The sequence below is a fragment of the Hyperolius riggenbachi genome, chromosome 2 (genome assembly GCF_040937935.1).
Source record: "Hyperolius riggenbachi isolate aHypRig1 chromosome 2, aHypRig1.pri, whole genome shotgun sequence".
NCBI classification, from domain to species: domain Eukaryota; kingdom Metazoa; phylum Chordata; class Amphibia; order Anura; family Hyperoliidae; genus Hyperolius; species Hyperolius riggenbachi.
In genome coordinates, this window is record NC_090647.1 from 152043933 (window position 1) to 152067648 (window position 23716).

At 43.4% G+C, this 23716-nt stretch overlaps 1 protein-coding gene across 2 annotated transcripts in view; it reads left to right on the top strand.

Annotated features, from left to right (window-relative positions):
• ADCY6 (adenylate cyclase 6) overlaps positions 1 to 23716 on the top strand; it is a 349764-nt gene that overhangs the window by 221714 nt on the left and 104334 nt on the right. For both annotated transcript variants that reach the window (XM_068267693.1, XM_068267694.1), the window contains exon 4: positions 20559 to 20708. In XM_068267693.1, the coding sequence (XP_068123794.1) occupies positions 20559 to 20708 (150 nt within the window). The remainder of the gene's footprint in view (positions 1 to 20558; positions 20709 to 23716) is intronic.

Here is a 23716-nt window from a genome sequence, read left to right on the forward strand (position 1 = left end):
TGGAGCATATAGTTTACACTTAAGTTTCCAAAAACCTACGGGGAGGGGGGGGGGGGGGGGGGCGCCATAATCTTCTTTTTTTTTTTTCTTTTTTTACATATTTATTTTACAATCTTCTATTAAATGCACATAAAGAAAATATGCCTGAACTGGTGACTTTAAAGTGCTGTTTGGCCTAGCAGGTTGGGGCGGAGCAGTAAGACTATGGGATCCAGATGCGAGTCCTTTGTGTCTGCGCAGTAGAGCGGATACGATCGGGCTCCGCTATTTCCGCGTAGCCCGAATGAAGAGCCGCTAGTGTGCCTGCGCTGGATCCCGGGGAGGTAAATAAATCGCCGCTTGTCAAGCTTGTAGGGGGAGGTTTTGGGGGAGCCAGTGTTGGAATCCTCCAAGCTTCATTGGGACCCTGAGGCTTCCCCCTCCCGAGGTAAGTATCCCCCAGAGAGGGGGTTTTAGTTACAGAGTATCTTTAGTCAGCCGAGCCAACCTATTTATTGCTTGTTACAGAACAAAACTAAAGGCAGACTTTCATTACATACTACTTTATCAAAACAGAAATTCACCTTCTTAAAACAGAAGGGGCCATATGCAATTAACTTTTTCTCCTAAGTTTTCTCCTAGGTGATATTTTCACATCTTATCCATAAAAAGCCTTATCAAGCCACCAGCAAACAAAAAAATAAAATAATAAAATGCTCAAAATAATTTTGTTAGTATTTTTCACCTATTTTTGATACTTTAAATTGCAGACTGCTAAAAAGTTATTTTAAACAAAAAATGAAAAATCATCTCCAAGGTGAAAACTTGGAAAACTAGGCCTATAGTCTATTGAAAGTAGCCATACGAGCATACGTTTTTTATAAGGATGGGTGCCATCAGGAATGAGCTTTTATAGCCTATGTATTTTGGCTTGTAATCCTTTCATGCTGTGAGTGAGCACTCGCACAAGTAAACTTTTTGTGAATGCATGCATAAAGTCTTATGTGACATATGGAGAATGACCACCACATTTATAAGACTGTGGGCCATATGCAATTCAATTTTTCTCCTGACTTTTCACCTAGGTGATATTTTTACAACTTGTCATAAAATGCCTTTTAAGTCACCAGCAAGCAAGAAAATACTCAAAATAAATGTGTTAGTACTTTTTCACCAACTTTTGAGTACTTTTCAGTTGCAAAGTGCTGAAAAGTTAGTTTACAGGGAAGATGAAAGTTATCTCCTAGGAGATAACTCAGGTGAAAAAATGTATTGCATATGGGCCAAGGTATTTGCGATTATTCTGGTCGAGTGAGTATATGAGGTCTCTCACAATACATCACTGCTTCCCCAGTCTAAACTGAATAATCACAAATACCTTCGGTTTTAAGAAGGCAAACTTCTGTTTTGTATAGCATTTTAGTAAGAGGGCTTTTTGGTCCTTTTTAGCCCCTTACACACTCCTAGGAGTTCTGGTTCACCATGAGCTTGCTGGACAATTTGGAACACTTTTTTTTTTTTCAAGATATAACTGTGAATCCATTCTCATGATCTCAGTACAAAGTCACCTTTCCAGCACACTATTTGATTGGAGTTTGTATGTTCATCTTGTGTTTGCATTTTTCTTCTGGGTGTTGCCGTTACCTTCCACATCTGAAAAGCACACTGGAGTGTTAATTGCCTTTCATCAAATTATGCCCAGAAATACAGCATCAATGTTTTGGTTTTGCGTTCCTTTGAGGGACAGGGAGCAATGGGAATTATTAAATGTACTCTGTAAAGTGCACCATAACATTGCAATGCTGCATAGGAAATGAATTAATCAGCAAATAAAGGGCAACAGCTAGGGTTGATAACTCATCCCTTTAATTACTGACAAGTCTAAGTTATGCAAGTTCTTTGGCTAATTACATATAATTAATGCCTGAACAGCATGCGGCCAGTCAGAAGACCTGTAGAATTCACAGGTGGCAGTAATTAAAGGGATGAGTTGGCAACATCAGCAACAGCCCAGCACGTGTCACTGCTCCGTTACCGTGGTTTTTACTTAATAAATGGGATAGTCACAGCATAACAACCTGTTTTTCCTCTCATCTCATATTAACAGTTCTTTATATGCAAGTGTTACAAATATCAATTTCAGAATCTGAGCTATGCTATTCTCTTACCTTTTAAGGAAATGAATTCGTTATTAATTATTGTGTTAAGCATGATTAGGGAAGAATGTAAAAAAATCTATTGTAAGTAGAAATCTATGGAAAAAAGTTACTTTCATGTTTGGTTTGTTTTTGCTTATTTTGTGTCTGTTGCAGCTCCAACTGGTAATATTTTGTGGGTAGTTTAGAGTGTTAGTAAATTCGCTAAAATGAAACCTTATTTTAATCGTGGCTTTTTTTACAGTTTTATTTTTCTGCAAACATGTTTGGTTCAGCTAACATGCAATAGAACAGTTTTTATTTCTATTGCCGTAAACTAGCATTTTCTGACATTACAGGAATCTCTAGGCAGAGTGACTAAGGGCCTGTCTCCACTGGTAAGTTTTTCTGTGCATTTGCTGCTGCAACCAGTGTTAATGGTCTAGTTCAGGGCCGGGCACACAAGTCACTCAGCTATCATTATTCCCCTATTGTATTTGAGGAAGAGAGAAATAAGAAAAGGGGATACATGGCAGTGACTGCAAGCCAGATAACTAGAGATTAAAGTGTTGGGGGCCCTGGGGCACCTCTGTCTGATAGTTATCAGGGTGTGACGGCTGGGGTGGGAGGGATAGAGGGGCGCACTTTGGTGTCTCAGCCTTGGGTGCTGGAAGACCTTGTCCTGGCTCTGGTCTAGTTCACACTTGAATGCGTTTTTCACATGCAGAAAAACATCTGACAACAATGCAAAACTGTCAGACAACTCATGCAGAAAAACTGATGAGTGGAAACAGGCCCTAAGCTCATGTCAGACGGATGGCTGAAGTGGGTGCTGTTCAGGAAAGTTCATCTGTTCTAGCAAATCACATCAAGCATTGTTTTTAAAGAGAATCTGTAACGTCAAAACGTCCCCTGGGGGGTACTCACCTCGGGTGGGGGAAGCATCAGGATCCTAATGAAGCTTCCCACGCCATCCTCTGTCCCTCAGGGGTCTCGCTGCAGCCCTTCGTACAAGATGACGCCAATATTTACCTTCCCGGCTCCTGTGCAGGCGCTCTGACGGCTGTCGGCTCCGAAGTAGGCGGAAATACCCGATCGCCGTCGGGTCTGCTCTACTGCGCAGGCGCAAGTTTCCGGCGCAGTAGAGCGGACCCGACTGAGATCGGGTATTTCCGTCTACTTCGGAGCCGAAAGCAGCCACAGCGCCCCCGCTGGAGCCAGAAAAGGTAAATATTGAATTGACAGTCGGGTCTGTCGCCGGCTGTTTGGAGGGCTGCAGCGAGACCCTCGTGGGACAGCGGACGGCGTGGGAAGCCTCATTAGGATCCCGAGGCTTCCCCCACCCGAGGTGAGTACCCCCCAGGGGATGTTTTGATGTTACAGTGTCTCTTTAAGTAGGAGAGCTTTTCGGTCTCTTTTAGTACCCTATACTTTCTTAGTGGTGTGGGTCACCCCAAGCTGATTGGTTACTCTGTTATCTAGTTCCTGTGATTCTAGCTTCCATAGGCTAACACCAGATGGCGCTCTGTAGTCACCTGGCTGGGGGAGAACTCTTTACACCCCGTTACACTATGGAAAAGACAGCAGGGAGACATGGGAATTAAAATGTGTGTGTGTGTGTGTTTTAAATAAGATTTTAGTAGGCATTTTATGGGGGGAAAAATGCTGCAATGCAATGCAAAAATGTGCTGGGGGGTTGGTTGTTTTTTTGCACAAGTCAATATTTGCACAAGTCAATATTTAGAACATTCTTGGTTTTTGAATTTTGCATTTGTGTCTTAACCTGAGCGTTCTGCCGCTCAGGAGGTTTTGCCAGTTTGTGTCCCCATGCATACAGTAATTATTGTGATCCAATGGCTTTAAAACCTTTAGCTAGCACTAGGCTAGCTAGTACAAGTGTCCGGCACCCCCCGATCCAGCCAATTTATACATTACCCAGCCTGGCTCCAGCGATCGGCGCAGCCTCCCCGGACAGCTCCGGTCTTCACTATGGGGAGGATCGCCCATGACTTCGCCGAGGTCATGATGTCATGCGCAAACCCGATCCTCCCCATAGAGAGACCAAAGCTGTGTGGGGCGGCTGCGCGATGGCTGGGTAATGTATAGACGGGGGGGGGGGGAGCGGGGGGTGCCGGACACTTGTACTAGCCAGCCTAGTGCTAGCTAAAGCTTTTAAAGCCATTGGATCACATTTATTATGCATGAGGGACTTGCAGTTGTGGGGGGTGTTTGGGCATTCTCTTGTATCTCCAGTAGCTGTTTATAAAATCTGAGCTGCACAATAGCACATGCCTTAGGCCGTGGGAGTTATGAGCATTTTTTTTTTAAATGCCATTTAGTTGTGGTCAGACATTGTCAGTAAGCGATTGATTTCTCAGTTGAAGGCCAGTGTGGGGTCATTAGTTACTGATGCACACTGGAATTATGGGGAACTCTTCTATGAAATCAGGACCAGGAGATGTATAGAGGTACGGGCTAACATCTGTGATCTAGACCAGGGTGAACGTGCTGAGCAGCAGCAGGACATTCTTGCAGCGAGTGTTGTGGCGGAGACATATATAGTTATTTTCCAGTTCTGGATCCCTGTCATAGAAGAATGGCAGCGGGCCAAACTCCAGCTGGCTGTGGTTAACCGCTCTTACCACACAGGAAGGTGTAGCCTGTGCAAAGCCCAGGCTGAGAGATCCTTTCACTCCCTTCTTCTCCTCCTTTCTCTTAGTGGAAACTGCCTGGTTCTCACGAGTCTCCTGTCATTAATAGAACATTGAGAAATCATTACAGGACTTGTGTTTTTCCCTCTCGCTTTTGTGCTCTGGCGCTGCAAGTCTGCGCTCTCATTTTATTCACATATCAAATTTAAAGTGAAATGTCACTATTGCTAAGAAAAGGCACTAGCAAACCTTATTTCAGGGACTAGATTGTGATGTCTTCTGAGGGACGGCTAGTTATGACTACAAATACTAAAGTTATAGAAGTTACAATAATTTCAATTTGCTTTCATTTAATGAAATAACCTGCATGAAATACACAGTTGGCACAGTGCCTAATAGAGACTGACCGAGTTGGTTACCCATCAGTGGATTGGGCAAAGTAACCATCCCCAACTCTGTTCAAGTAATTATATAGCAAGGCTAAGGTTTGTAGGCTGTCTGTAGTCCAGTGACAGTCCATGAGATGCAAATCATTTTGACTTGCATTCAGATTTCATGTATGCGGCCACAAACTGGACAACTTCCTGTCAGTTTTGATTGGTCCAATTTCAGTACCATTTGCATGAAATTTGAATGCACGTTGAAATTGTTTGCACCACATTGACCGTCTACCCCATAGTCCAAGAAGATGGCCCCAATTCCAGGCTTCTAAATAGAAAATTTAGCTTCAATAATTTCTGGAAATTCATAGCTAGCTGCAAATTGAAACATATTAGATGAACCAAACCCAGTAAAGGAGTGACACATGGAACTCTACAAGGCTGCCAAAGAAGAACTCCTCTTAGGCTATGTTCATACTGTGGCTGGTACGTTGCGGTATAACTGTGTGCGGCATACCAATGCAGTGCATTACCACAAAACGCTCACGTTGACAGTGAAGCATACTTTTCATCGACTGTAAGCTTTTTTGTAATGCAACAAGCGGACAATGTGCAACACGCTTTCCTGTTGCGTGTTTCCTGTTTTAGGGAACACAACGCACACTTTGTACGTAGCCGAAGTGTCACATTGCTTTCTAGGTGTGACGGGCACAGTCACCCATGATTTGACCATGACGAGGTCTCTGAACTAGGTATTTTTTCGCTTGCTGTATGCACTCTTGGCCTGTTTATAGTTTATGTGCTTATTGCATGTTCAGCGTATATGTCTACATGTGCTACTATGGGGTTGATATACTAAGCCAGGGCTGTCAAACTTAAATACAAAGTGGACTGCAATTGAACACTGGGACCAAGTTGTGGGCCAACCTCAATTTCTAGAGGCCCCTTCCCTCCCATATACAGTTCCCTGGTGTCTAGTGGACCCTTCCCTCCCTTATACAGTTCCCTCGTGTCTAGTGGCCCCTTTCCTCCCTTATACAGTTCTCTGGTGTCTAGATGACCTCCCCCAGTATACAGTTCCCTGGTGTCTAGTGGCCCCGCCCTCCCCTATACAGTTCCCTGGTGTCTAGTGGCCCCGCCCTCCCCTATACAGTTCCCTGGTGTCTAGTGGCCCCGCCCTCCCCTATACAGTTTCCTGGTGTCTAGTGGTCCCCGCCCTCCCCTATACAGTTTCCTGGTCTCTAGTGACCCCCTTCCTCCCCTATACAGTTCCTCTGTGTCTAGAGCTTCCCCCCTCCCTCATATGGCTTCCCTAGTGATCTAGGGCATCACCTCCAATATAGCTTTCCTGGTGGTCTAGGGTGGGCCATACATAATGCAAAGTGTGGAAACTAATGTCCCAAATTTGATGGCTTTGCTTGCCAGGTTTGGAAAAGGGATTGTGCATTGTATTCCATCAGCCTTGTGCTGCCCTAGTCACCTAAGCATTTGGCAAGTAACTGTGGGAAGCCACAACAATGTGATCTATTACATTTTCAAAGCTGCGTCCGTCCAGCTGGTACTGCAGGCCAAGCACAGCTCCATTGAAATGAACAGAAAACCTGTCCATGTGCTGAACAATTCTCCTATATATTACTGACCTGCCTTCATTTTATTTATTTTACATTATTGCCAATTGCATAGACTGATTTTTTTTTTCAGTAAAAATTATTTAGCAGGCTGAAAATGTTAAATTATTTTTAGGGGAGTACTATAAGTGAGATCATTAAACATTTGTATTTCTAATAGTAGAGCTTGGATAATGGCCCTCCTTGACAGCAGTTGATCTTGTGTGGGGTTTTGAAAAGAATTTCGAATGAATCACAGGATATCAATTGTTACCCTGTTTTTGTGCCAGTACAAAGAAACCTCTGCAATCGAGTTGCTAACAGAAAATATTAAAAGGAAATGCCAGACTGTTCTCTTGCCTTGATCATAGGCTGTGTGTGGGCACATTACTTGTGTGGTAGAAGGTGTTTTGTTTTTCACCATTCTAAAACGGTTAGTGTCTGTTGTACTGCCACCATGGTTACATCAAAGTCAAGTTTGTAGTTTCTGATAATATAGTAAATTCATGCTTGGCTGCAGACTTAAATGAGGTGTGTATTTCTATTACCATCAAAATAGAAAATGCTTTGTCCTGCACTGACATGTAGCAATTTTAGCTAAAGTGGAACTACAATTTAAACAATATGTGCTGGTTGGATTGACGTGTGTGGTTCTTATTTGTGTGAGGTAAGATTGTTAATGATTTAGATTGTAAGCCTCTGGCAAGGCCCTCCCTTCCCTAGTGTAGTACATGATTGTGTGCTCCTGTCCTATGGCAGCCTGTACTTGTATTACTGGGCCTACCTGACCAGCCCAAATCGCATGATCATTTATCTTGTACCATTTGCCTTGTATAGCTTTGCTCTATGTTGTATAACCTTGTTACGTCTGTCATTCCTGTATCATTATACATATTTATTGTCCAGCGCTGCGTAATATGTTGGCTTTATAAATGCAATAAATAATAATAATGAAACCCCTGTTTTATCCATCTGTCCTGCCATTGTAGTAATTTTGTGCCCTGTCTCCTCTTTCCCTTGGGTAAGGGCCCTTTTCCACTAGCCAGTAGCCGCTTGAACAAGCGGATTGCTGCGTCTTGCCAATCGCTATTGCACGGTGATTTACTTGTAAATCACAGTACACTTTTCCATTGGCGCGTTTCAATTTTCCACAAATCCTAATCATCTGACTGCACAATTATTGATGCAATCGTTTTCGCTCCCGAAAGCTTGCATCGTAATCGCCGCAAGTGGAAACAGATGCTTTTGCAAACGCAATTGCGATTGTGCATGTAAGTGGAAAAGCACCCTCACTGCCCCTACTGGCTGACACTGGTTACAGCCCTGATAAGCTTTCTTAGGGCTTATTCACACTAGTCAGTGAGTTGAAATGCATGAACAAAAACGTGTGAATGAGTTTGAGACTTTCCGTACATTTCCATGAGTTTTAGCTCCCGGCAAGTTGAAATGCACTGCACAGCAACTCACTGTTGTAATGTGAATGATAAAATGAAAGTCTATGGACTCTGCGCACCTCACATAGTGTGAATGAGCCCTTAGGGCTGGTTTACACTGCAGGATTAATAACTGATCCCCATTTTTAAAAAGCATCAGTTTTTAATCCATGACCCTCCGTTCCATCAGCACACGGTCAATGTGACGCGTCCGTCGGTACGGAAAAATCGCTCCCACCCCAAACTTGTGGTCCATATGGTGAGAATGGTCTAAATGGATCTGTTCACCTCCATTAGGATCCAGCCCGTTTAGTTCTGATAAACGGGCCAGTTTTTATGCCAGTGTGAACCCGGCTTAGAGAAGAGTCATAGGAACTGTTGAGCGGACATGCTTCTATTAGGGCTGGTGCACACCTAGAGCGCTTTTCAAAACTCTAGTGCCCTGAAAAGCGCTTGGCTAATGTATCTAAATGAGATGGATCACACCAGAGCGATGTGATTTATTTTTTTTCCCCCTAAACGCGTGTCCTGCATCATTTCTGAGCCGATTCATCCTCAATGTTAAGTATAGGGAAGTGGAAAATCGCTTTAAAAAGTGCTAAACAGAGCAATTTTCCAATCTTCTTTTTTTTATTTTATACAAAAACTGTACACTTGCAGCTCTACTGTACAACAAAAAAAATTGCTACACCAAAATGCATCAGAAATCACTAGGCATAACTAAAAAATCGCTAGGCACATGCCTAGAATCGCTTAGAAAAGTCACTTCTAAAAACGCTGCGCATTTGCGGTTATGCTACCGCTTTTAGGTGTGCAACAGCCGTTAGGCCGGGTTCGTTCTGCCCCACATCCACAATGTGGGCGGTCACAGCGAAGCAGGTGTATGATCTGCTGTGTCCATTCTCTGATTCTAGTTCAGTGCTTCTCTATATTATTATAGCATGTACTCCTTCATTAATGACTGCTTAGACCAAGTACCCTCTTCTTTGTGTAACATTATCTCAAGTGTCCCTTTGTTCATATGTTTATTAGACGAACTCTAAAATTGTGTAGACTGTAAATACTTTTCACATTAAGGTTTTTAATACATGAGTTAAATTTTTTTAATTCTCAAAACTTACTGTAATAAATTTACTATGACCGGTTCAGGTACTCCCCTGAGCCCAACTAAAATACCCCCTGGCATACCCATGATAAGAGCTGAGAAGCTAGGGCCTAGATAACATGTTAGGACTTCTCAGGTTTAAGTGCGATGTCCAGAAAAGTTGTGCAGGTTGGGACTCTGCATTCCATCACTGCAACAGACAAACAACAAAATAGGCATGTCGGTGACATTAGATCTGTTGGCCTTTTCTTTTTAATCAATGCGGAAAAAGTCCAATTTGGGCTGTATTGAGAAACTATCCCTTAAAGTAAACCCGAGGTGAATCTAAACCAAAAAAAAAAAGATACCGTACTTACCTAGGTGGATGAAAGCCTCTGGATCCTCCCGAGGCTTTCTATGCCTTCCTGGCCCCTACCAACACTGCCCAGGATCCTGTGAGAATTTGTAGCTGCGCTCCTCAGCTTGCACAGGCATGGCCATACTGTGCCCATGAGATTACGGCCACACCTGCGCAGTAGCACAGAGCTGCTTATGCACTAGTAGCTCCAGCTTACTGCACAGACGTGGCCATACTCGCGCACATCCAAAACAGCGTGCTTGTGCATGAAGAGGAGCGCAGTCGCAAACACATTTCCAGCAAGCTCTTGTTGGGAATGTCCCGGGGATATTGTTTTGGCAACCGTGGGGATCAGGAGGATGTGAGAAGCCTGTGCATGATTGCCTCGTATTCATTCTGAACACACACAAAAAGTAGTTGAGTACTGTATGTGAAAAATGTTGTATTTGCACTGTCAATGGTTCCCTGAAGGTTTAGCTTGCAGGAGGGATTCCCTCTGTGAGACCCTGAATGATCAGTATGTAATGCTTTGGATGTTAAGTCCCTATGCTCAGCATGTGACAGAGAATCGCTCCCAAAAATGAAAGTACAGCAGAGTCCCCGGTATCCTGTACTGGCACCAGCGGGGATCGCCTGATCCCGGGTACATGTGCTTGCAGGTTGCTTGAGCAACTGGCTAAAAAAAGCCCAAACCTCCCCCTCACCCCTGCAGCGTAAAATACTCACGAGCGTCCAGCTCCGTCTTCTAACCTTCCTTTCTGGCGTCTTCCTTTTATGGCTCCCGGCGTGTCACCTGACCTGTGGGTCACGTGACATGCCGGCAGCCATACACAGATGCCGGAAAGCCACTAGGAGCTACAGGAAGGTTAGAAGATGGCGCTGGACACTCTGTGAGTACTTTTTTGCCATGCAAAACCACCCAAAAAAAACCCAAAGCATAGCCCCCGTTATCCCCTCAGGCATGACGGTTAGTTGAGACTTCCGGTTGCCTGACTTCCAGATAACTGGGACTTTACTGTATATTCCATACAGTACTCAACCTCTTTGATGCTACAAATGCTGTAACACAGCTTCAACCATGTAACTTGCTAATCGCACACACACTCGCTCATTCACTCACTCACACTGCATTCAACATCTCAACAAGAATTGCAACTGTTTGAATTCCTATATTTTCAGCATTTCTCTTACAGAGCCTTTCTCTGTTGTTGTGAATACCTCTTATGGGGATTCTGTTTCCTGTGGTCTTTGATAAGTTTTGCTGTGTAATGCTTGCATACAAAATAAGACATATTTCATTTGTATTTCCTTTTCCGTGTTCTATTAGTAGCCCAGTATGGCTTTATTCCTGTGTAGTGTGTATATAGAACTCCGAGGCTGGCCACATTTCTTGTTTAATCGTTAACGTGGATTATTTCATAAAGACAAACAAAAAGACAATAGAGCTGGTGTCATGAGCTCAGGTTTACACTCAGTAATATGCGCACTACTTAAACACAATGCGGACAGTCATACTGAGCCTGGTGGAACTCTTCATAGGAAACATTGCAATTCTATTTTCCCATGAAAAGTACATCAAGCCCTGCATGTGCTCACATGGCAGAAAGCAGGAAAATTATTCATGCCAAAAATGTGTTTGGGTACATGGTGAAAGTTGAAGAAGTGTACAAACCTGTTTTAAGTTGGATGTATACTTAAATAACCCTGCAGCACTCTTGGTCACACTGTTTCCTCAAAGTGGAAGTGTGACAAGATCTTAAAATCCTGTAACGTGTTTTGTGATCTTGTCTGTTCCTGGGCTGCTGCATTGCTTTTCATTGAGGCTGGGAGTACACTTGTCTGTTTTTGTGCGCATTTTCTGCATAGGAAAACTGAGAACCAATGTTAAAGGACATCCGAGGGGAAAAAAACAAAAAATGACATAAGCAATTGTATCTATCCTCCTCCTCCTAAAAAGGACTTTTTTTTTTTAACTATGCCACAGTTTTATTTTATATTTTACAGTTTCATGGCATCTTCTCAATGACACATTTATTGAAGTATGCCAGAGCTAAAATCTATGAACTATTGACTCTTTTTATCTCTTTTCTGCTCTCATAAGCCATTTTCTGCCAGGAAAGTGTTACACGGCTGTTATTCCTTATCAGTGAGGGTTACACTATAGTCCGACCCAGTCCTAATCCAGACAGAAACTGTCACTTGCATGCCTGATTTTTTACTCTTTCAGGTGGAGAAAGTAAAAAAGGAGCATAGACTAGTTATTTGTGTGCTTGGCACTGTACATACACATGTCTATCTCATCATGTCACATTTCACCTCTGGTGTCCTTTAATGTGCTATTGCACACTTTACCGTGCTCCCTTCTGTGAATGAGCACAGGCGCATATACAGCTTGTGCCTGCGCAGTAGCACAAAGCTCCTCGTGCAGAGCTTTTCCACGGGCCCATATGCAATTCACTTTTATTAACCTGAGTTTTCTCCTAAGAGATAATCTTTCATCTTCAATTTAAAATAACTTTCCAGCACTTTTCAACTACAAAAATACCAAAACCTAGGTGAAAAAGTACTAACAAAATTATCTTGCGTACTTTCTTGCTTTCTGGTGGCGTAAAAGGTATTTTATTGACAAGTAAAAAAATATCACCTAGGAGAAAACTCAGGAGAAAAAGTGAATTGCATATGGGCCTGAGTGTGCAGAAAAACAGACAGAAAACTCGCAGACAAATATGCTCCCTGTCTTAGTGATTTCCCCATGCATTGGAATGAGTAGAGTCAGGTGCCTCCTGGCAGGTGACAGTGTTATTGCTGGCTGAGATATCAGCTCTTTTGTAGTCTGCACCAGTTTCCGGTTTCTGCAGAACAGTCTCGGTGATAAGGAAAAACTATAAGTTCACAAATACAACCATAATAGTCTTATTTTTTTAGTGCTTTTAAATATTTTCCCTTATTTCTTGCAGTGTTTTAGAGAAAAAGTGTATTTTTGAGTTTCCTACCACCACTTATGGTATAAAAGGACAAGTCACACAAAAGTGATTTACCTAGTTAATGTTACGGTGCTCCCTGAAATTGCTCATTGAAGCCCCAGGTTAAGGTAAAACAGGGAGCTATTGAGGTCCTTCTTTTACCTTTGGCCTCGTTCACACTATGCATGTTGGCGTGCACATTTTGGCAACGCGTATAGTGTCCTAAATGCAAGAACATCAGAAGTGCGTAGACTGCACTGTCTGACGTTCACACTTTATGCGCTGCGTGTACGATGCGATATAGCTCTGCTGCACGCATTTTTAGCAGAGCGCAATGCTGACCTATTCACAGTAGCGAACGAGATCGGCAGCTCAGCAGAGATGGCGTGCAGATGTTTGTGTTGCCTGCAGGACGCACGGCCATCGGCATTGCCAAATGTAAACGAGGCTTTACCCGGCCCTATCACAAGATTATACTAGTCTGTTTGGACTTAATAGGTGTAGCAGTTAGGCCTCTTGCACACTGCAAGTGATTCAGATTCAGAATTCGCTTTTTAATCAGTTTTTACATCCGATTCCGATTCCGATTTGCAGTTTGCTCCCTGCACACTGCAAATCGGAATCTGAATTGGATGTAAAAACTGATTAAAAAGCGGAATCTGAATCGGAATCACTTGCATTGTGCAAGAGGCCTTACACTGTAGTCAGGGCCGGATTTGTACTTTTTACCTTTTTACCGCCCTAGGCCCACTATCACCAGCCGCCCCCTAGGCCCACTATTACCAGCCCCTGACCAATCCTAACTTTTTTTTTTCTTTTTCTAAATAAGCGATAAGGTGATAGGGGGGGGGGGGGATTCAGAGTGAGGTAGCCGTGGCGAAAAATAGGCGTGGCCATGGCATGGACAGTGCTAACTGCAATGTAAGTTAAAACACCGGAAAAGTGACAATAAAGGTAGTTAGACAACATTCCCCAAACACATAAGAAAGCAGGGTTTCCCCATGATGTGGTGGAATGGGAGATTCACATCATGGATGAGCAGATCATAACTGCAAAAACTGCGTGATGCTATCATGTCAGTATCAAAATTTCAGAGAAATGCCATGAAGAATAAGGCAGTTCTGAAGGCAAAAAGGTGTCAAACTCAAGACTAGCAAGATGTACCTAACAAAGTGGCCAGAGAAACAGGGGACCCTAAATTTGTATCCTGTCCCAGGTAAAGCAGGACGTCTGGTCAACATACTTTATCAATTATACAATTATCTGATCATATTTTACATGAATAGCATATTTAGAAAACACAGGGAGATGTGGGTCAGATTGAGGACCGAGCTGTGGCTGCGTGCATTAAACAAACAGCTAGTCGGTAGACAAACTCATGTTTCCTGCGCTGTTGCACAGTGTCATAAACAATCACCAAACACAGACAAAGTCTCTGGTACCAAGCCTGTTGTGTATACCTCTCCTGTGTGTCCTCAGCTCCCCCTTACCGCGCATCCTCCAGAGCCAGCCATGATTTGGAGTCAAATCTGCCGCAATTACACCTGCCTAGCAGTAGATGGCTAATCCTGACATCAGACACAGCCATGGACCGCCCACAGGTGGGAAGTTGTGGTGCCAAAAAACTGTTGGATAGAGTGCAGGTGCGCACGGCATCATGTGATTTTTGTCGCTTCTTCCTCCCTGACGCTACCAAGAGGGAGGTAGTGGTTTGGCCTGACAGGTGGAGTGCAGTCCTGTATGTGCTAGTTGTGGCACCCTGTCACCTGCCTACACACCTCGGAGGAGGGTAGGAGCTGCCATACATCTTCTGGATTTGGGTGGCGGGCAACCACCCAGAGTCCCGCAGCCAAGATGTCCGGCGGCCAACCTGGGACAACCCGGGACATTGCCTGGCACAAATTTCAGCCTAGGACAGGACGTGTCCCCAGCAAAGTGGAACGTCTGCTCACCATACCTAAAGTAGACCAGTACCAGTGATTATTCACCACAGGTATAGACTAAGCTGGTAGTGCCACACACAGATTATGCTGGCACTTGTAGTGCCTCTCACACAGTCTGTGCTGACACGTAGTGCATCACATACAGGTTATACTGGCACTTGTAGTGCATCACATATAGGCTATACTGGCACTTGTATTGCATCACATACAGGCTATACTGGCACTTGTAGTGCATCACATACAGGCTATACTTGTACTTGAAATGCAAATTGCACTACAAGTGCAAGTATAGCCTGTATGTGATGCACTACAAGTGCCAGTATAGCCTGTATGTGATGCACTACAAGTGCCAGTATAGCCTGTATGTGATCTACAAGTATAATCTGTATGTGCTTGTGTGTGAAGAACTAAAAGTGCCAGCATAGCCTGTGTGTAATGCACTACAAGTGTCAGCAAAGCTTGTACCTGGCTGCTGCACTATGTAACAGGTACAGGCTATGTTGACACTGTCAGCGCTAATTCCATATATCCACCACCACGAACACCATGAGAAATGGATATGCTTACCAAATTGCAACAGACCTTAATTACAGGGTCTGCAATAGAGCAAAGTAAGGTCAGCGGCCGACAACTCCGCCAGCTGGCCTCCTCTCCACACACGGGTATCAGCAATGTTTCAAGATCTCACATGCAGTATTCACAGTATGCATGAAAAAAATAATAATACACCCATCTAAGCGTATCTGTCTTCAGTTTGATAAAAATTGTTCAAAACAATCAAAAAACATTAAAATCCACTCACATCTGGGTCCTTGTTACAGGGACCCACAGCCTAGGTGAGGCGGACGTGTGGCTGGACGGCGTCCTGTGTGATATATGTACGTGCTGATATCTGCTGTGGGTCCCTGTAGGGTCCCTGTAACAAGGACCCAGATGTGAGTGGATTTTAATGTTTTATTGATTTTTTGAACAATTTTTATTAAACTGACAGATACGCTTAGATGGGTGTATTACTTTTTTTTCATGCATACTGTGAATACTGCATGTGAGATCTTGAAACATTGCTGATACCCGTGTGTGGAGAGGAGGCCAGCTGGGGGAGTTGTCGGCCGCTGACCTTACTTTGCTCTGTTGCAGACCCTGTAATTAAGGTCTGTTGCAATTTGGTAAGCATATCCATTTCTCATGGTGTTCGTGGTGGTGGATATATGGAATTAGCACTGAAGGTTATATATATACAAGTTTGAAGAGGATGCTTTACTGAGTATTGGACTTTGGCTGCTTTTCCAAGGAACTTTTAAAATATCTTATATGTGTTTGCGCTGATATTTATTTTATTGTATGTTGACACTTGCAGTGCTTCAGGTGAAGGCTATGCTGGCACTTTTAGCGTTTCAGGTGCTCTCTTGATTCGTGCTGAGCCTTGCAGTCCGTCCATTGTCCCCTCCCCCAGCTGTCACTCACGCAGCCTGTTTCTTCTCATGGTCATGGAGCCGACACTGTCCCGGGTGAGGGGTGCCTGCCTTTCCTCCTCTGATGCCCTCCTCCATGCAGTTTGCTCTCTTTCATCCTCCCCCGTTCTTGTCTCCCTCCTTCCCAGAAGTCCTGGAGCTGCTGTGTGTACGATGAGCCACCAGCAGCCACGCACCCGCTGAGTCACCCAAGCCGAGTCAGCCGCCAGCAGCCTCCAGCCAAATTGCGCCGCACACTGCCACTGACTTCCCCAGAATCCCCACAATCCTCCAGCGGGCCTCCAGGCAGGAACTGGAGTGGAGGAGCCGGAGGGCGGAGATGTATCCGTTGCTGCCCGCGGCACTGAAGTTATCATAGGACTTTGCAGCAGGTAGTTGGATGACTCAGGTCAGATCAAGCAATTTACAATTTGCGGCGTGCATGTTTGCAATGCGCCCTTTGAAATCTGCCGCCCTAGGAACCGGCCTTATTGCCTTCCCACAAATCCGGCCCTGACTGTAGTAGCATTTCAACTGATGTCACAGTCAGGCTCACAAATGGAATATCAGTAACCCATTGCCACAGCAAAATGTCCACATCCCTCCTTTACACAGTGGCTTTTATATAAGTTTTACACCTTGCACTTGACAAAAAAGGTCAAAATGATTGTTACATTATATAAACATCTGAGTGAAGCTTTGCGTGTAAGCTTTACATGTATGAACATTTGGTGTGTAGGTTTTTGTTGTTGCTGTTGTATAATTGCCATTTTTATTCTTAAGATGCTAATAAGCAACCGTAGACAATATACTTCTATATGGTTACTGGATGAGAAATCAGTTGCTGCTTGTAAAGTCACTTCCACTAAAATGCCTTCGTTTTCCTCAATGCGTAGTACTACAGGCAACAGTTTTACGCATTAATGTAACAGCAATGTGCACACCAGACATGAGTGGAAGTGAAATAAAAGCTATAAATGGACTAGCTGCAAGCTATTGACTTCTGCACTTCCTCTGTGCGCTGCCATGTATATAACTCTTGCTTCCCTTTTCTGTGCAAGTGTCACATCTGGCAGCCTTCTCATTGTTCTTAATATAACTGCAGCCATTTGGATTGCTAGAAACATTGCTGCAGTCAGAGCAGAGGAGAAAATCCACACTTGAGATAACTTTAACATGTAAGAATTCTTTTTTTCTTTTCCCACATTTCTCTCGACAAACCTAAAAAATGGGAATCATTCCACAAGCATTTGTTCTACTCTGCTGTGATTAAAGGGGTTTTCCGACGTTTAGCAATCGTTGTCCGCTTATGGATCTCGTTTCAAAACAGTCAAGTTAGTGATTTATTTCTAACAGAGTGTGCAGCCAATAAAGTTGTGTAAGCTCCATTACATGCGGAGGGTATCTCTGCAGAAGAAAGGCTCTGTGTTTCAGCCTAGCTTCTTTCCTCCTGTGAAAGCAGAGAAGCAGATGCCCATGTTGAGGGTAGTGGCCTTTATAGGCCACCGCTGTGACAATGTACTGCCAAGGTAGGATTCCAGGATTCACTTTGGCTTAAATCAAAGCACACGTTTTACAATATGATTGTACAATTCTCCAGTGGGATTAGATGAGACACCTGACAGAAAAGAATTCAACAAGGAGAAGAGCTGCCACATCCAAAATTAATCTTTATTGGATCCATGTAAAAGAATATGGCCAATGTTTCAGAGCCATGTAGGACCCCTTTATCAAGGCAATGTTTGCTCAGAGGCAAAGATCTGTCTGCTGCTGTGCAAAAGTTCCTGCAAAGGAAGTGGGAGTCTGGCTCCTCTAGACTCAAGGGGTCCTACGTGGCTCCGAAACGTTGGCCATATTCTTTTAATTGGAACAAATAAAGATCAACTTTGGCTGTGCCAGCTCTTTTCTTTGTTTAATACTGCATAGAGGGCGTCATCCCTCTTTTTAGCTTTTACACTACCCTTAAAGACTGCGAGTTTGATCCTTTAGGGAGTGCGAGACAATACTACAAACCTGACAGGAAAGGACTAGTTATGGCAATTTCTCTTTGATTGCATGGTAAATTGGCTTGACCAAGCGCCCATTTTTTCCTGCATGGATTTCCACTGAGGCAAGTATGCTAGTTTAGGGAGTTAGACTATGTTCCTGCTACAGTGGAAAAACGGAAAAAAGTCTGTTTTACCGCATTGGAAAACTGAAAATAGACTTTGAAAGGAATCTATTAAACATGATCCAGTTTACACTTGTCAGTCTGCAACGGATCTGTTTGACTTTTGTCATGTCCGCGACTTTTCTGGAAGAGCGGATGCGTTTCCTTTCCCATATAGCCTATGGTTGAAACGCATCTGCCACGGGCACCAACCAAATCATAACTGACCATGGAAGAGAATACTACACTGTCCCCTCCCACTTGGCCGTTCATGGTTCAGCACTAGTGGGAACTTGAACAAGCCTAAGGCCTCTTGCACACTGCAAATTACAAATCCAATTTGCAATTTCCGATTTTCCCTGGATGCTATTAACACAAGAAGAAAAACACAGAAAAAATGCAGCTTGTAGGACAGACTTAAAAATGTAACCACTTAACGACCGCCTAACGCCGATAGTTTTCCATGGAAACGGCCGCGTGAACAGCCGGAGAGCCGCCGATCGCGGCTCGCCGGCAAAATGTAAACACACGGGGAAGAAATCCCCGCTGTTTACATCATACGGCGCTGCTGAGCTGCTGTAAGGCAGATCGGCGATCCCCGGCCTCTGATTGGCTGAAGCCTATCCTACAATGCGCAGGACGGATATTCGCTCAGGAGGGAGACGGAGGGAGAGGACGGGAGGGCGGAAAACGCTGCGGAAGGGGGCTTTGAGGCCCCCCCCCCCGCAAATCAGTTATAGCCGGCGGCGATCAGACCCCCCCAGCAGGACATCCCCCTAGTGGGGAAAAAAGGGGGTGAGTCTGATCGCCCTGCTGCCAACATGATCTGTGCTGTGGGCTAAAAAGCCCACGCAGCACAGACAAGGGGAAAATCCCCTGGTCCTTAAGTGGAATCGGAATCGCATGTAAAATCTGGTCAAAATCACAAATCTGAATCAAAATCGCATGTAGTGTGCAAGAGGCCTTAAACTGGTTATTTTTGTTCAATTTAGTGTGACACTGTCGCAGCCAAAGAGATAAGCAAGAAGCCAGGCAACTGGTAAGGTTTAAATGGAAATAAACATGGCAGCCTCCATATCCCTGTCGCTTCAGGTGTCCTTTAAAGGAAACGTGAAGGCTGATGCTAGGTTTAGTTACTGAAAGTGGTGAGATTGGTGTTGGGCTCATTAAGTGGATCACAGGAAAAGCAAAACTAAAACGTGCTAGCATTGCAGATAAATATTCCTACACTTTGTGCGAAAACCTTGATAAAATATTTTCACTCATGTATAAAAGGGCCTGTTTATAACCGGAACAAACATACTGTTGACCAGATAAATACCATTATTTCACCTGACAAGGTTGACACTTTTCAGCCTGTTCACTGCTCCTATATGATTGACCTATTCAGCCAAAATGTGCTGGCACTTACCATATAATGTGGCGATCAGTGAGATCACCAGATAGCACTCTAGATTTCTTCAGAGAGGAAAAGGGAGGTTGAGACATTTCTTCAAAGCCAGGCCACCATCTACTCTAATCCCCTCTTCTCGCCAGTTCTCACTGCCCGGAATTACCTCATTTATAGTCTAAAAAAAGTGAGCACTATGGATTTCTGTATAATCCTATTGTAATAATATATAATTATTTTTATGACTGGCATCAATTCATAGTCATTACACTATAAAAGTAATACATTATTATATAGCAATATATTTAATAATCTATTAGATAATTGATTATTTTCATTACGTAATGTGAAATTGATGATGCCACACAATAATGTCTAATCATACAGCATATTCTGAATGTTTACATATGAATTCAGAAACTGATCTTTTAAATGTATGAATGAACAAGAAGTTGAAGAAATAGAGATATTGCTTTTTTAGGTTTTAGTTTTGATTGCTAAAGTTGTATTTCTAAAGTAGTTTATTGTATTATCCCAGGGAGACTTTTTTAATATTTTTAATACATTTAATATTTATAGCCATGGTAGTTAGATCTTCATATAGTATTCATATACATTATTAGTGACTTCCGAGCCTTCTAAATCTCAGAATTTTAAAAGGAAGTTTACCATGTACATTTTAAATAGTCAGGGGCAAATTAAGAGTATTTTATAGTAAATATATTACTAAAGTACTGTTGGTAGAGAGCAGCTAACCAGCATATTAACATCGTTTTTATGCCATAACATTTAGAAGCCAATATTGGTTAAGATTACTTATTTTGCTAAAGTAAATATAGCTAATTTCTGATTGGTTGCATTAGGCCATGCTATTTTGCAGTAGCTTATGCTGTTCTTACAACCATTTAGTGTATTTAGAAGTACTGTGGGCTGATTGTTGTATGAATATGATCCTCCGCTTTGTAGAACATTTGCCGTGTTATGGTATTTTACTTTTTCATCCAGAGTCATTCTTTCTTTTTTTTTTCTTTTCAGCTAAGCGCCAATGTGCTGATTTTCCTCTGCACAAACATTATTGGCATTTGCACCCACTACCCGGCTGAGGTGTCCCAGAGACAGGCATTCCAGGAGACACGGGGCTACATCCAAGCCAGGCTGCACCTGCAAAGGGAAAACCAACAACAGGTTAGTGCGGATTGCTGGCCACATGTGCTACCCCAGTGCACACAGATACTAGGTTAGGTTGATGTAACAACATACCTGCCAGTTCTGAGACTGTAGCATAAGCAGAAAGTTAGCAGGAGGTGTGAAATTACATCTGCTTAACTACAGCTCTGTAGCATTGGGTGAGTTGGAAAGCTAGTTTGATGGTCTACTTACTCCATTTGTGGTTTAAAGAGGGATTCCAGACAGGAAAAGAAAATATGTGGTACCCAATTATGTGTACAGTTAAAGCCCCAGTTTTAGCACTGTTTTTGTGTGCATTTATAGAACATCGTTTCAGATTAAACACAAGTATATGTTTTGGCAAAAAAAATAATATATTTTTTTAGTTTTTATAACCTAAAAATATCTGCTACACCATTACTTAGATCCTCATCTCATTCACAATGGTCTACACCTGCCTGCTAACTCTGAGTCACTTTCTAGATAGTCACATGGCCATGCAAGGGGAAATGGATTGCTCTTTCAGCTGAAGCCACGCCTCCATGCTAACTGACAGCCCGACCATGATTGTTAAGGTGGCCACTAACGGTCCGATTACTAGCGAAAAATCATTAGAGGGATCAGAAATTCTGATCAAAGTGGTTGTAAATAATCTCCATTGATGTGCACAATCCGTTACGGACGATTATAAAAACAGTCATCCGATTGCATTTTCCTCTAACCAAAATTTGGATTTTCTTGTCGGTTGTGATAGATAAGAAGCAAAGATTGGTTCGTAGATGGTGTCGTGAACAATTTCACTTCCGATCACAATTTCTGATCACTCAATTTGTCGCTAGAAATTGGATCGTTCGTGTCCACCTTTAGTCTCTTGCAGGGAGACTTGTGTTTATTTAGCAGTAACTGCAATTTTTTTTCTTTTGGCAAAATGCATAAATAATTTGAAAAAGTATTCTGTTAAAGATATCTTACCAACAGGTTCTGTTCCATGAGATTGTAAGTTGAATTTGTATGTAAGTTGAGTCCTGTGTTATGCATAGTGAAACAGGGATAAATGATTACTTTCAGACAACTTTTAGACAAATAATATTGTTTTTGTTGTTGTGTTCAATGTGCTTATAACCCCTTCAGGACCGGCTGACTTCCCCCCCTTAACCTTCCTGGCTGAGCTCGGGCTATGCCGCGCAGGTAGATATCTCAGCACCTGCTGGGGCGATTTGCTCCATTTAAAATGCTGTACGCGCAGCTAGCACTTTGCTAGCCGCACGTACAGCTTGATCGCCGCCGCTCTGCGGCGATCGCCCGCACGCAGCGGCGCAAGAGGCCCCCCCGCCAGAGCCCTGCGCTGAACGGACCAATGAGTTCCGGGCAGCGCTATGGGCTGGATCAGAGGCGTCTGACGTCAGGACGTCGGCTGACGTCCATGACCTCATTCCGATCGTCGCCATGGCGACAGGAGAAGCCAAACAGGGGAGCGTGTTATATACGCGTTCCCCTGTTTGCTATTGATGCCAGCGTGTTTCATCTAGCTACCACTCTGGTAGCTTTACATGAAACAAAAAAAAAATTACAAAAAAGGATTTTTGCCTATATATGGCAAAAAAAATTAACCGCCAGGAGGGTTATAGGAGTCATCACGAAAGTGAATAGAAAATAAGTGGTACTTACCGGGGGCTTCCTCCAGCCCCAAGCTCCCAGGACGTCCCCCGCCGCAGCTCTGCCCGCAGCCGTTCGCCGCAGGTCCATTCCGGTCCCCGGCGATGACATCAGAGCGACCTCCAGGTAGCTCTGTACTGCACCGGCGCGAGCGGCGCTGTCAATCACCGCCACGTGGGCCGGAGCGGACTGCGCAGGCGCAGGACAGCTCACTCCTGCACAGTAGCACAGCTAGTCCTGCACAGTGAGGCCAAACTCCATCAGCAGGCTTCAGGAAGGGATGATCCCAGTACTGGAACAGGGGGGAGGGGTAAGCCTATGGATTATGCAGAGGCTTCTCTCTACCTGGTAAATCAATTCCTCCCCCCAACACACACACACGTCTGTTTGGATTTTCACTGATACTTTGATCAAAATTGATTGAGGCTCAGGTCTTTGATATTTGGATCTATGTTTTTATTAATTCGGATGCATTTCGTGTATTGTATGGCTAGCTTAGAATAACGTTATCAGGATATTCAAAACTATTTTAGGGCTCATTCACATCTAGGGCATTTTCAGCATTGTTTTTCAAGCGCAGGCGATTTTCAAAATCGCCCTAAAATCGCTTGTGCAATGATTCCCCATGAGAAAGTTCACATCTGCGAGGTTTGTTTCCGATCCGCTCAGCAAAGCGATTTTGCCTCAATGGAAGGTATAGGAAAAACACAAAACGCTCACAAAATCGCTTTGTGCAGCGATTGCGTTCACGTTTTAACAATAAATACATTGTATTTCTTTTCATCCAGTTCAAAGGGTTCACTTCCTGATTTGTCAGGGAGTGAACTAAAAAAATCGCTATGAAAAAGGACTTTAAAAAATAAAACGTGCCAGGAAGCGCTTTAAAAAATTAGACACAAAATTGCTAAACGCTTGCTGTTAGAATTTAAGTATTATATGCTTGAATTCGTAGGCCTCAGATTTCGATTGTAGATGTGAACAGAGCCCTAAAGTCTGCTTTACTTAACCTCCCTGGCGTACAATTTCTGCAGAAGTTCTGTGCTGACAGTGGTCCAGTTAACTTTCCTGAAATGTTTGCCTGTAACTTACCAAAACATTTCAAGCAAGGGTGTAATATACATCCTACAGTATAAAGGTGCCAAACACAAAATCATGTCAAAAATTAAGTTTAATTGCATTTCTTCTTTCTGCCCAGCTACAATTTCCCACTCTTCAGCTTTTTGGCAAAAAATGTGCAGTTTTTCGCATGCGTTTTTTAGCTTTAAAATTGATGTTTGTGTGCAAACTTTTGCATGCAGGTTTCCAGAGCATGCATTAATTTGCATATGAACTCAAATTTTAATGCGAAAAAGGCATGTGAAAAGATAGAA